The 15,852-nt window shown below is 34.3% G+C and overlaps 1 protein-coding gene across 1 annotated transcript in view; it reads right to left on the reverse strand.

Annotated features, from left to right (window-relative positions):
• Nucleotides 1-337: 337 nt before the first annotated feature.
• Nucleotides 338-15,852, reverse strand: part of LOC147066875 (uncharacterized) — a 30,481-nt gene continuing 14,966 nt past the window's right edge. The window contains exons 2-6 of the mRNA XM_085954127.1: nucleotides 11,960-12,050; nucleotides 6,248-6,424; nucleotides 4,145-4,259; nucleotides 2,521-2,731; nucleotides 338-505 (exon numbers count right to left, since the gene is read on the reverse strand). Of these exons, the coding sequence (XP_085810253.1) occupies nucleotides 2,527-2,731; nucleotides 4,145-4,259; nucleotides 6,248-6,424; nucleotides 11,960-12,035 (573 nt within the window). The 5' untranslated portion in view covers nucleotides 12,036-12,050 and the 3' untranslated portion in view covers nucleotides 338-505; nucleotides 2,521-2,526. The remainder of the gene's footprint in view (nucleotides 506-2,520; nucleotides 2,732-4,144; nucleotides 4,260-6,247; nucleotides 6,425-11,959; nucleotides 12,051-15,852) is intronic.

The raw sequence follows: 15,852 nt of genomic DNA on the forward strand, positions 1-15,852 counted from the left end.
GCGCGTACAGCATTGTTATATAGTAACGTGGATATACTTCACCAGTGCGCGCGCAGGTGATAGATTCCGCTCTATGATCGCGACTGCTAGGTTACGAGTTTTCTAAGGACAACGTTCTGAGGGTCATTCGATCGACATTGGTTACATTATGCAAGTTCATTCATCAAAGCACTTTATTTTAAACACACAAGTAGTAGAAAATAATTGCATTTCAAGCAGTGCACCCACTGTGCTTAGTAAAAAAATAATATGATAATTCAAGGACAACCAAAACACGCACGCACACATATTACTACCTAAGCAGGCATATTATTATTATTTTTTAGATATTTTTTTTATGTAACTAAACCAACGTTTTCGATCACAAAATATAATTTTCGAAGAGCCGCGCTCTCGTCAAATCGCCGCGGTTTCTTCTTCTTTCCGTTTCGCCATTTTTTATTATGACGTCATCTAGATGCGGATAGTTTCGCATTTTTTGTTACAATTCCTTCTCTTCCGACACCTGAAAATTCAAACAAATGCACACAATATTATAATGTACTAATTAATATCGGGTCTAATGTATATGTCATACAGTTTGAGTTAAGTATATTAATTTATCGTTGGCTTTACTAGTGGCCGATATTTTAGTTAGTACCCGTTAGATTCTTATACATTCAGTGTTGGATTCGGTTCCAGTGGAAAAATTGAATCGGGTACGGTTTTGGGGTATCTTTACCCAGTGACGCGCCAAGGGTGGTTACCGCCCGGGTGCAAACCCAAAGCGTGGAAACTGTTGGTAAGTACTTCATTGTTCTATTGCAGTACTTTAGTCGTTTTTCACATTTTTTAACAATTCAGTTTTCAGAAATACTTAAATAATTAAATTGTCGATTATTTTTCACGTAAAAATTAAAAATATTTATATAATTCGTGCCTGTAAAAAAACTGAATGAATTTGGAGGTAAATGAACACTTATCTATCTACATACTCATTCATAGACCGTCTGGGGTAATCTGAAAAAAACTGACTACATCCCGGTTGACATATTAATTTGAAACTGTGTTATTAAAGGTTAAAAAAAATATTTACAAGCATGTTTTCAAACACAGACAATACATTTTCAAAGGCTTTTTCGACTTAAAATTTTTGAGTCGGTTGTTTAAAAAAACCATTATAGAAACGATCCTCTTTAGTCATATATTTGACTTTAATAGACATGCACATTTTCTCACACTATTCGTAAAAAAATGTTCACATAATATACAGAAAAAAACTAACATGTGCTGCGACGCAATTTTTATTCGTAAATATTTATATGCGTTAGCTGGATCTGTTTCGCCGTTATATTCTCCCATTTTGTTTCTATTCCATGCGTGCCGGGAAATATCACAGAGAGTTGATGGTTTTGAACTGACGGGAGACAAACGTAGCTGAGAACGACATCCATGCCCCCCACAAGAAGGGGGGGGGGGCTGACAGGGCTCTAGCCTGGGGGCCCGGGCTCAGGAAGGGCCCGGTGTGGCGAGTCGACCCGATAAATGAGATAAATACTGATCACAAATTTACTCTAATAATAAAAAAGTCGCCTGCGGCTCTATTTTACATCAATGGTATTAATAATTTTAAATATTTGATTGTACAATTCAATTTTTAACTGTGTGACGAAACTCCACAACTCCATAATTCAAATGGATGTAGGTACATATTAAAAATCGCTAAAAATACACCTTAATTTTACCGGGTAGGCAATTTGGAAAACGCTACTGCAGCGCGTCACACTGCCTTTATCCTTAGCGATAGGTAGGGGGCCCGCCAACCATCCTAGCCTGAGGACCCGCTTCAGGATGTGGGGGCCATGACGATACCTCATTTTATAGTTTAAGAACTCCTGTAATCGGTACGTTAGTAGAAATCCACCTAATTGTTCCCCATAGCAGACGATAGTGCGACGGCACCCTGACAAAACCGCCCGGAATTTGCCGCCAAACCAAATGCGCCCGTACCAGTGCTCGTCAATACCGCCCGGACAAATCCGCCAAGACAAAACCGCCCGCAAAAATTAAAAAAAAAACATATAAAACAAAAGTGCTCTTTTGGTTTTTCGAATCGCGTTTCGATAGAAATTTACATACTTACGATAATCAGTCTAATTTAATATTTAATCCGTTGCAGCTGTTAGTAGAGTAATAACTTATAATCATCAGCTTTTAACACCCACGGTAATGTCCGTGCGGTTTTGTCGGGACCCCTAGAGCGACGATAGGGGATGGCACGAGAAGAATTAAATAAACGATTTCGTCAATTACTTCTCATATTAAATCTATATATACCTACTACAGGGTCTTCCATTCCAAGTCATTGGTTAACCATTTGTAATTTTTCATCTGGTAACCCAATTTTTGCGTCTGTATAATAAACCATCACTTTAAATTATTTGTATTTCTAAAGGATTGCAATGCGGATTTCACGAACCGATCCTTCAGCTTGTTTCGATATAAGTATTTATAGTATGCGGAGATATGATAACGTCGTACCCTGCGTTAGCTGTCAAGATGAATCGAAGCGACGGCCATTTTATGAGACGACGGGCATGGCGCGGCGTCGACAGGCCTCGCATAGTAACGGGAGCGCAGGAAGCAGGCGAGAAGGACGGAAAGTAGAGTCGTGATGCTGAGAGTGTTCAGGGCGGGGGAGGTGTTACACGCGTCCGCGTCGTTGCAGCTCTGCAGGCAGCCGTGGACGTAGCTGAGGAAGAGTTACAATGGTCTATTTAACATCATAATATACCTAGGTACCTATTATACATATAGTACTAAATATGATTCATAACATCCAATTTTAAATAACTTGAAATCAAGTAAAAACCAAATCCATACACCAATTTCGTCAATATATCATATTATCTATGCAGACCTTTGATATTTATTGATACAGCTTTTAAAAAACCTCTGAATATTAAAATCCGTCTTTCATAAAAATCATAATTGGTTTAAATGTTTAAATCATTATATATTTGACATATGAATAAGATAAAGATAAGCGTCGAGATTAAATATTTTTTTGTTTGGTATGACACCAACAGACAGTGGTTGACAACCTTTTCAGACTAATTATTAACTAATAATGTTGTTTTTTTTTTACATCAGAATTGCGCTACCAGAGATAGCTTTTAATTATTAATTGAAGTCTTTAGATGCTTTACGTATAAATCGTTTTCTTTTGCCATTCACAAATTTGAGGCAGATTTACTCACTCCATTCAACCAGCGCCATCTTATCAGCTTTGATTCAACCCATGACTGACTGCACAACTTTATTATACTCCAGATATATTCATCACAAACTCTTTCTCTACAGTCGATCTCTGTAAATGTCTCTTGATATCTGCCCATCTCCTCCGGGAGATCTAACAACATATACTATTCGTCTTTGCACCCTCAAGATATTAACTATATTATACATAAATTGCTCGAAGAACTCAGCATTATAACGTCTGAGCTACATCTGGGTTTATTATTGTATTAGATTGTTGTGTGTTGACACCACGTGTAGAGTATACGTTTTATAACTTTGCACTTTCTTGCACTTTTTACTACACCGATACGCCTCTTTGCCTGATTACCTCGCCAAAAATTGGATCAAAATGATATTCACTTGTATTAATATATGTAGTAACTTAAATAAATAGATAATTATATGTAAAAAAAAGTATTTTTAGAATATACATATTACATCATTTTCATCATAGAGCCGGAGTGCAAAGTTATCAAGCGAATACTCTACTTCCTCGTTGAAATGAGCTCGATGATGTAAGAAGGAAGAAAAACACGTGGAGACAGCTCAAAAATCTAATACAAAATATTAATTTTTGAATTCATTGTTGCATATTTAAAAATCACAACAATTGCAAAATTTATTTTTAATCCAGGATTCCACAATTACAAAAAATAACAATCCTATGGCTGTGGTCGATAACCTTTTTTTTTATATAAACAAAGATGGCAATCAAAAATGATACACCAATATATGATAATATATCAAACCTAAATATGGCCACCCTTCGCAATCTACATTGTGTTGTGCAGCTATATTATCAGCTTTAGGTTTTGTGATCTATAAATTCGGTTTCGTAAGTTTAATTTTTAAAACATATATGTACCGATCGTCGTAGTAGAATCGTCCGCAGTGTGACATCCTGATGATTTCCGTGTCCGTTGTGAGGGTGCCGCTGTCCAAAGCGCATCCTCGCACCGTTATCCTTTCACCAGTGTCATCTGGAAACCACAAAAAAACTATAAACACTCAATTCAACGACTAATAAAACAGTAAAAATAATGCATATTCGATTATCCTTGCAATTATTTTAACTCGTGACAGTTTAGCAGAAACCTTTGACTCATCAATTGCATCTTCTACGTATATGTACATATTACAAATACACCCTCATTTGTGTCGTATCCGGAAATTTGTACGTAAACAGTTCACCGCAGGACACTTATTCGTGCGCCGCAGTACGTGAACCATGAGTTCGTGTAACATTTAATCAAATGACGAGTTCTTCGTTGAACATTTCACCGTAGAGTATATTTGTACGTATGCTACAATATATGGCGAATTTTATGAGATGTCTTTGCTAGGTTAGGTTAGGTTAGGGTTAATCTAATTGGAACAGTACTATTTGCGAACTATCGCTGCATTTTGTCAGATACGTACAAATGTATTCCACGGTGAAATGTTCAACGAAGAACTCGTCATTTAATAAAATGTTATACGAACTCATCTTTCACGTACTGCGGCGCATGAATAAGTGTCCCACGATGAACTGCATACGTACAACTTACATGTAACCCATTTGTGTGGCGGTAAAGAAAAAAAAATACTTCTTTCTGGTAGTGAATTGAAGCGAAGTTTATATAAGTGGACATTCATCTCACGGACTATTAATTATTTTCATACGCCAATTAAAAGGGAACAAAAGGTGAACGAAGTCAGTAAGTCGAATGAAATACCGGATCACGTTAATCGGAATTGACTGGTTGTAAAATCTATATATGCATTGAAAACGCCATGGTGCGCGGGTGGTAACGCATATGTATATATTTTTTAAATGTCTTTTCAGTCCTAACTCGACATCTTGGTATTGTATGTAATTTGGTTGGTATACAATATATACAAAATGCAATAGGTACCTACACTATTGCACCAACGCACACACAGCGATCAGTCATCGAAACATTTCCAATTTAAAATAACTTATCTGTCTAGCTTACGTTTGCTGGCAATGCTAAAATATCACCAGGGTCATTAGATTAAAATATCATTTGTACTATTTTCATAAATAAACAATCTTCAAACACCGTTTGGATGAATGTGAAAAGTTAACTATTACATGTACATTATACAAAACACTACTCATGAAGAATGGTGTCAGATTCTTGTGGCAGTGCAGGCGACTCATTTGGGTGTTTGTATCGGTACTTTCAAATTATCATTGTATTCCAAAGTGACTTCGTCGTAGCCGCAATGCCAGAAGAATCAATCCTTCCTCTAACTTTGATGAATATTAAGGTTTGTTTACACGGGCTTAGAATTAATACTAATCACTACTCACACTGATACCGCCACGCATCAAAAGACCGAATCAGTAATAGGGATTAGTATTCGGCCTGTTGCAACGTCTCGGTATTAGTGCGAGTAGCGAGTACTGATGATTGGTACTAAGCCCGTGTAAACAAGTCCTCAGACTGGCTAATTGTTGAAAAATAAGTTCAGTAGGTAGGTACTTTGACATTGACGACAAATTATAAGTGAAATTATTATGAACTTATGAACTATGAACTGATTCTGCAATCGTGCACCGCTGCATAATTAATTTATTTATAGGTTATGTAGATGCGCTTTGTCCATTATAAATAATATTCGTTTGACAGCTGTTTTTTTTTTTTAACTAAAATGTCACATTAGAACTATGTGCAGATGTACATTAAATTAAACGTGTTTTGTGAATACCAACGAGTTGCAGTCGAGACAAGTTTAGATCTGCAACCCAGTTAACAGATGGCAAGCTTGCTTGATATGGAATGTTGCAAGTTACATTGCTGTGGACAAGGTCTGTATAAATCGAATGGAGAACATGTTAATTAAAGAAGAGATTGTTTTATTCTCGAAAAGTTCTTGGACAATCCAAATTTTTGTTATTTTGCCACTACAAGGCAATTTCGTAACACTTTTTTTCCCGATAGATTTAAGAAAATTCGCTTACCGTATATTCCGGCTATCTTGATGCACGATGTTGCGGGGAACAGGCCATCTCTCCCCTTCCTGCCGCCCATGCACGGGCTCTCCAGGATGTCTGTCGAGTGATTGTTGTGGAAGGGGTCGTCACAAGCGGCATTCGCGCCGTTCATTGACACGCACTTGAAGCAATCTATGGCACCCGCTGAAAATATTGCACCAAATAGAAAATTACTTCACATTTGAAGGATCATTAATTATAGTTTATACATGCATTATGATAATGGGTACTAAGTCCTAATCACTATCTATGGAAATAAACAACTCAGTCCGTGTCAGCATATTAATCGGTGATATTAAATAACTGACCACAAATATATATTCGTAATATCCATTTCGTAGTGTCCAATTATGGCAAACTCAGTAAATAGTTGACTGCAATGATAATTTCCGCATATCCATTTTCCACATAGTCAGCTATATCCGATGACGCAAACTCCATATAAAATACCTGACTGAATTATAATAATTATTTCCTAAATATACTTTTCAAGATTTTATTTTGATTGTGAGTACGTCAATAAATGACGGATCATAATTCATCGGACATTGTCACTCGAATATAAGTTCCCGGTCTGTTAGTAACACAGTTTCTGTATCGTAGCACAACATCTTATTCTATCGAGACTCGGGCCTTGGAACAGTATCATACGTATTGTAACATAACTACTGCACAGTGACATCCCGTGGGGGTAGGCAGATTGAGCGTCGCTTGGGGGCGGCAGTTACCCGAAGGGCGGCAAATCAAGGAGAATCATCATGTATATATAGAAATAGCTACCTTAACTTAGTAATAACGATTAGTGAACAGCAATAACATGTGCAGATTTCAGCGCTCGAAATGGAATATTTTACGAACCGGAGCCCACAATATGTTATGAAAATGTTAACATAGTTATCGAATTGCTTGTGTATTTTATAAAAATAAGTGTGTTGCTGGCAACCTCATTAAATTTCGATTAAAATAATTTTTGGTCAAACAAATTTTAATAATTATCGTGTAATTTAATGAGGTTACCAGTGTGGACAAACTTTTAGATTTTTACGTTAAATGGAAAATCTAACTCACTTTCAAATTAATATGTCCACGAGACGGAGCGATAATTTTGGTGATTTTACGAACCGGAACGGCGCTCCGGTGCGTTTCGGTCCATTTCGAGCCCTGGCAGATTTGCAAATAATATTTGAATTATGTATAGGTAGGTACATACTTACATAATTTAAAATTTAACCAAATAATGTTTGCTAGTTACTCGCGAGTTTTGGAAGTTGTCAGGCGTATTTTTAAATATAGATGTCTATCTGAAATCATTGTCTATTGAAGCAGATATGGCATTTAAATTAGATTCAGTGGTATATACAATATATCATGTTAGTAATGTATCCATACAATACATTTCATAGATATTAGAGTCATGAAAGGATGATAAAAGTACTATAAGTATTAAAAAATGTGGCGGCATTTTGGTACTGCCTAGGGGCGGCATTTTGTCTAAGGACATCACTGCTACTGCAACATAATACTCTTGTAGCGACTGTTTACGCTGCAAATAAAACTCGCTCCTCCATCCATCGGAGCAACCACCAAATCTCGACTGCATCATCCACCATCCATGACTATCACATCACATCTCTGTGGCGGGAGGTAAACTACGGTCAGTCCTTATTGATAAATGATATTACTCTACATGAGAGGCAAATTATTATTGTTTGTGATTTGTCACGCATGCTTACGGTGTTTACCGGCTGTTATTTTTCAGTGATAAGATTAAGGATACCTACATTCTTTTCAAATATAATATACCTATTCTTCGTTTTGTGTTCTTTCTAGTTTTTAATTTTTTTTAATGCACAAAACGGGGTTCTTATGTTAAGACCTTTGTTTCTTTGTTATTAAAGGTAATGTGAGTTACTGCTATTTATCATGTTATATAATATATAGAGCACGAGAAATAAAACATCAAAATGGCAATAGCTCATTTTCACCAAATTTTGACTTACCGTAGTTTACCTCTACCTACAATATTCTGTTCAGTGTACTCAGACAATACACCGCGCGAATAGATTCACAAGCTAATTCAGAAAACTATTACCTACTCACCAGTGGCGAGGGGTGGAGGTGTGCTATTGAGATTCGACATAAATAGCGCACACTAAACTTTGTCAGTCATACTTCTTCGTTTTCAATGGACTAAGAATACAATTTACAGATGGTGCTAGTTACATTTTAAAATTCAATTAAATCCTGCCTAAACCAAACCATCATAGTTTACGTGTAATCCGACAAAAATAGAGCACACTTTTTCAGTCATACTTATTTGTTTTCGTTAGTTTTTTAAAATTCATTATATATATTAAACCTATACTAAACCATAATCGATAAAAAATATTCTTCTATCTATAAATATCGAAAATGTATGGTTTAATGGCATATTTTAGATATTTTTTTTTATAGATGAACAAATATATTTTTACTATTATCTACTATGGCTTGGATTTAGCAGGAATTAATCTAATTTAAAAAACTAACAAACACTATCTACACACTGTAGCCGTAGATCAATGAAAATAAATTTGACTGACAAAGTTTAGTGTGCACTACTTATGTCGCATCTTAACAGCCTACCTCCACCCTTCGCCACTGCTACTCGCAGTACTCATTGATAACAATTTATAATCACCAAGATGTTAAAATAAAAACAATAAATAAATTTTGTTACAGCTAAAATAGGTATACTTCAATAAATTAATATATTATTAAAGTGTTCAAAATTGTGTATCTCAAAAGTTCATTGATATAGTTATGTATTAGTTAAGCTTCTAACAGCCTACGACAGCGACCTATGCGGTGCAGATGTGAGGAGACGCGAAACGTAGCGAAGGGCCGAGGGAAGTGGAGTAACATTATAATGATATACAGGAGCGGTAGAGTATGTATTTAGTCTAAATCAGCGCTGTCCAACTTCTTTTAGGCCGCGGGCCATTTTTTCTTTAGCAAACATTACGGGGCCAACGAGGATAGGTAAATGAAAAGTCAGTTAATGTCAATTCAAAAGTTATTTTTTTATAAAAAAAATCAAAAATAACACATAACTAGAAATAATAAAAACAATAATATTATTGAGTTATTTAATTTTTTTTATTTATCATAAATTAATTACGTTCACAAAACAAAGATTATACTTATAAGTTATTTAATGGGAGCATTGTGTTAGTTGTTGAGCAACAATTTCTTTTATCTCAATATCAACATTATTTTGTTGTGGCAAGTCTAATTATATTTTCAAGCGTGGAGTCCTTCAAGCTGTTTCTATATGTTGATTTTATGTATTTCATGTCAGAGAAGGCACGCTCGCAGATATAATATGTATTTCCGAGCATAGAAATGATTTGATGTCCAAAATCTCACATTTTTGGGTATTTTTCTATATCCAAAAGTTTGAACACTTCTATTCCAGTTGCTAAACGCAATATTTTAATTCTCATCAACAAATTTATGTTTTTTCAAGCTGGAAAAATTAAGCAGTAGGTATATTTCTTGGTTTTGAAAAAAGTATTTTTAATATTTAGTATTATAATGAAATGTTTTCATATTTTAATGTATGATGGGCAATTCTGCCCCCATAAGTAAAAAGGCAGCTTTTCGCCAAAGTCATATTTTGAGATAATGAGACATTAACGTTTTTTCAACTTTTCTTAATAATTTTTTAAATAATTTGTATGAATCATTTGATATATGGTATAAGCAAAAACCAGTATATTTTTAATAGATGCTGTGTTTTTGCTTATGAAACTCGTTATAATGTCTTTTTGTTTAGAATAACTACCGTTTTTGTGAAAAAAAAACGAAAAACAATATGTCGATTATTATATTGAAATAAATTTTATACCGCTTTGACTTTATGTCAAATGGTTCAGAATTTCACGTAGAGTATTTATCTGTACACTAACTCAATTTGTTATTTTTGTCGAAAAGCTGCCTTTTTCCTTATGTGGGCAGAATTCTCTCCCCAATGTTTGATGAAAATTTTGCTGTACAGCTCGCGGACCGCAAAAATATTTTGGCGGGCCGCCAGTTGGACAGCGCTGGTCTAAATTCTTGATGTCATGTGGGTATAGATATACTATTTACATTTTTAAATAATAATATTATTACGCATTTTAATTGACGTAATATAAATCGCCCCGACGTGTTTTCAAGACATTAAAAACTTTTGCTCGCCAACTTTTGACAAAATCAATTATACGCAAAAAAGTAGCAGTATCTACATACGGTTACAGTCGCGTTAAATATAATTTTCCTCAATACGTGACACAATAACTTTGCTTTCACTCTGACACAACAGAATTTTGTTTTGAACTATGTAGCACACTGTTTTATGATAAATTACATTTAAGTGTCTATTTTATAATTTTAAATAATTCGACTTTACCATTATACAGTCTCGCGTTTAGTGACATAGAGGTTCGTCGCACTGACTGTTTTTGAGGCCCATACGATAAAAAAATAGCAATCTAATTTTAATTTTCCAAATAAATCCACGCTTCAAACAAAACACGAATATAATGTGAATTACAACAATAAAGGTACATTTAATCAAAACCTTTTTAATGTTGTCAGCGCGTAACGTTAGCGCTGCAGGCGAAAAAATCTCACAACTACGAAATCTACCATCTAAGATTCTAAGATTTGTGTGATATTTGTAATTTCTGTCTCTAAACAACGCATGATCTGCCTACTCCCACGGAACATTACTGGTTATGATTTTGTTCTGTGAAATATATAAGTATTAATATTATTTAAAAAATAAAAAAAAAAACTGATGTTAGGTTTACTAAAATAACTTAGTATAACATAATATAGTATAGTGTAATGTAGTGTAGTGTAGTGTAGTGTAGTGTAGTGTAGTGTAGTGTAGTGTAGTGTAGTGTAGTGTAGTGTAGTGTAGTGTAGTGTAGTGTAGTGTAGTGTAGTGTAGTGTAGTGTAGTGTAGTGTAGTGTAGTGTAGTGTAGTGTAGTGTAGTGTAGTGTAGTGTAGTGTAGTGTAGTGTAGTGTAGTGTAGTGTAGTGTAGTGTAGTGTAGTGTAGTGTAGTGTAGTGTAGTGTAGTGTAGTGTAGTGTAGTGTAGTGTAGTGTAGTGTAGTGTAGTGTAGTGTAGTGTAGTGTAGTGTAGTATAGTATAGTATAGTATAGTATAGTATAGTATAGTATAGTATAGTATAGTATAGTATAGTATAGTATATAATAATAGTATTATGATTATATTTATAATTAATATGCAATAATTAATAAACAAAAATTACAATTTTTAATTTTCCGAATAAATCCATGCATTCATAATAAATTTATCATTTTAATTTTATATACATTGTACTAACATTGTTTAATTGACATAGTCCTCTCTTTTACAAATCACAATTAAAATTTCTGACGAATCAGTTGCGGTATTTGCGTCAAAGAAACACGCCTCTGCCTAGACGTCCTGCATTATTAATATTGAAAAAACTAGAGATCGCGCGCCCGTTACAAATAGAGCGCGAAGCCACCTAAAGCGCGAGCCTTGATTGTGCACAACCTGCCCAATTGCCCAAGCCCAGGGTTGATGGTAAAACACCGTGAAAATGGTTGAAAAAAAATCTTAAAATTAAATATGCCTTTACGTAATGTTATTTTACTTACTTGTAGGTAAAGCGGCCGACACCAGGAACAAAATTATGGACAGTAGGTAGGCGAGGGCTTTCATTTGCATTTCCATGTTGGACCATTATATCTGAAACAAAATTAAAACAATATTAATTATTAATATATTCTATAAGTATGCATAATAAGTGATTTGTGCAACAATACTGTATAACCGATGCAATGAGTAACTAAACTCTAAAACAGTGTCTGCCAAACTATGTCGCGAGACCAGGGGCGGCTATACCCTAAGGGTTCTTAGGGATCATCCCCACATCCATATCATGTCAAAAAATACAAGTCATATATTTTTATTATTGGACTACTCCATTAAATGAACTACTTTTTAATTTTTTAATTTTATCCATTTAAACCTGTCGCATTGTATAGAGATATTTATTATTATCATACAAATAAATAAATCAATGATTATAAATTATATAATAACATAATGATGATTACGGAGTATTAAAATAATTAATTAAGTACATTAAATACGCTCTATTTCATGGCGACAGCTATGGACAAATTAAGAAATTTAAGGGGGGACATTCTCAGCGTAGGTCAAAATGGAGCTTTTGTTCTATTTTCAAAGCATGATCCTGGACATACCTTAAACGTTGTAGATAATCTATTTATATAATTTTGAAGCCATATTATGAAACCTCTAAAAACTCTTATTATTAATATTTTTTAGATAATTTAGAAGATTTAGAATTTCATTAAAATATACAACAGTTAGATATACAGTAGAAGATCAAATCTGCCCAAAATCTTGTTTCCTTTTTATATCAGAACTATGCTGTATAAAACAGGATTCAATATAATATATGACAATATATTAAAATCATTTTATTCTATTCTATTTTAATTAATTTAATTTTAGCAAGGTGTATCCACTGTATATTGTGTATAAAATTTTATTAAGGGGGACATGATCAGCGTAGGTCAAAATGGAGCTTCTTTTTTCAAAGCATGATCCTGGACATTTCTTAAACGTTGTAGATAATCTATTTATATAGTTTTGAAGCCTTATTACCCTTTATATTTATTTTAAATATTTGATGACTCCATAAAGTATTTTTATTACATAAAATAGTATTCTTTTAAACCTCTCGCTCTGATGTTTTAGAATATAGTCATATTTCAGTACATAAATGTGCAATGGTGTTACGATTTTTTACATTTATTAATTTTTAAACGCATTTATAAAACCATCAGTATAATTTATATTGACATTATTATAGTGAAATATTTACGATAAAAAATTATATTGATAATCTCTGTGATCCCAAATTTGACAAGAATTAGGCATTTTATTATTCAAAAAATGGGCAAGATTAACACATTTGAAGATAATTCTAAAGATACTCTTTATAAGCTATGTCTTTGACCATTCAAGTGTGATAAACATCCTACGAATAATGATTGCTTTATAATAATTATTGACCTAAGAATAAGGTAGTGTTTTTTTTAAATACGCCATTTCTTTTGGCATTCCCCAGTGGTTAAGCTACGACATACGGCCGTAGCCATAGATCGACAAACTATAATTGAAGTAGGGAGTAAAATGATGTTCACGCGCGATACGCCTCAGATAATCATATTATTTATTCTGAAAAATTACTCATTTCCCATTAATAAAATCATATTATTATAAATAGCTTGATACATAATTTATAATATGAGAAAGTAGGTAGGTGTGTATATTTAATAATTAATGACTAAACCCCACCACCTAGAAAGTCGTCGATTCGCCACTGCGCGAGACATTCGTGCCGCGATAGAAGAAGTCTGGTAATCTGTCTGTACGGTGTATTATACTATTACATATTTTAAAGAGAGTCATCGCGCGTACACAGTTCATAGCTAATTACATTTATGTCGGAAGTGCAGAAGGCAGGCTTGATTATCAATCAATGTACGGATGCGACTGGTAGGTAATCAATCCTTTTGCAAGACACGATGGTACTTGCCTGACATTGTAGAGGAAATTTGGTAGAGATGAAAAAAGATCCTGTGCACAAAGCCTCATTTCCTTTTGTCAGGATTTTGAATTTCAGATTGGATTCAATATCCTGGACTAGCTACCACAGCCATTAAATCACTATTGCCATTTGGATCGTCGTATCTTTGCGAATTAAGTTTCTCAGTGCTCAAGAAAAATAAATAAACAAATTCGAGAAAGATTACAGATGATACATGGGAAGTTACGTGTTTGCTTATCTAATCTAAAGCCACGTTTTGACATAATTAAAAATCAATTGCATTCTTTTCACATCACGTAATATCCATATTACCTACATATGTGTATCTATTCTATACACAAGTTTGCTATCGGCGGCTATCGAGGGTAGTTTATCATATTTATGTATTGAGGTAGTATAATCAAAACTGTATATCTCACTCTAAAAGTTAACACAGCAAAGAGAGGCGTTGTTAAAACATAACACTTTTTGACAGTTCAGATGGTTAACAATCAACTGCCAATACATAAATACGATAAACTACTCTTGATAGCCGCCGATAGCAACATTGTGTATAGAATAGATGCGATGATAATATGAATACCTAAAGTGATACCTATCAGTGATATATTTATCACAATTAGCTCTTGATGGATGTTAAGTGATATGTTAGAATAGGCCTTCGCGCCGGAGGGTAGATGCGCGGACCGTTTCCGCGGTCGCGCCGCATTCCCGAGGCCTGCATATATATTAATTATTATAACACACTCTCTGAATGTGTGGTGTTAATCTTTTAGTTTGTTTTATAATCGTTTACCTCCGTCCAATAGTCAGTCTTCGTCACTGTTCCATTATACCGAATAGTTCATCAACATTGGCAACTTCGCAGCAATGTACAACTGTTTTGAATTCGATTATAATTTTAGGTATTGTATAAGCGACCGAAGGCCAAATAATGGCATTCTATCCTTTTCATATCGAGTACCTACTCGCGGTTTTATAGGTAGGTAGATAGGTAGAACCGTGGGTACCCAACCACCTAGACCGAAAAGCTCTCGCTCGTGCGAAGCAAAATGTACAACGTTATTGAAACAGAAAATGAGTTGTAGAATTTAATATTACCGTATTCAGTATTCCATGGAATCATAGACTATGCATGATTTTTTCCTATTTTAGTATCCATGATATTATGGGCGTGCATCTAATAATAGATATACGTCTACTGAACATACATAATTTGAAAACATCTCATGCATAGTATACCCTCTAGAAAAAATCCTTTTCACAAAGAAAACATGAACATGTAACCGCTGGATTCACGCCAGTGTGCTTTTCCAACTAAGCTACGGGTATCCTATATAATTACGACGATTTTAACTAGTGGTTCTTACATGGAATGCTTACCAAATTGTGTTACGTTTTCTAAAAAAGATATATATAAATATTAGGGTAACATGTCTGTGAAACTGGTGCCTCCGCAAAGTGGACGATTATACATCTGTTCTTCTTCGATCAGATCCACCCCATAGTTGGAGCATATAGACACCACGCGGTGCCTCCAAGAACCATATTTTGTATATATGCACTATAATACGCCGCTTTCACTAATTGGACACTTGTCTGGTTTTTGGGGTGGCGGATTACTGAGAGAGATACAGTAGTATATGATATTGTTTCATGACCACAGTGAGATACTAATAATAATTGTCTACAACATGACATCTCATGTCATGACTTCGTTTGAAGGTCTGAAATAAAGACAAAACTGAAATATTCAGTTTGATAAGCGATTTTATTAATATTGACATTAATATTGAATGTTACATTCTCAAATTTTCAGAATTATTCGTTGAATAGAAGATATAGTGTTTATTAAAAAGGCTAAACAAATTGCTACATTGTGTCGCTAGTTTTCAAAATCAGCCA

Source organism: Rhyacophila brunnea, unplaced genomic scaffold (assembly GCF_057557595.1).
Source record: "Rhyacophila brunnea isolate RB1 unplaced genomic scaffold, BYU_Rbru_1.0 scaffold_4, whole genome shotgun sequence".
NCBI lineage: Eukaryota > Metazoa > Arthropoda > Insecta > Trichoptera > Rhyacophilidae > Rhyacophila > Rhyacophila brunnea.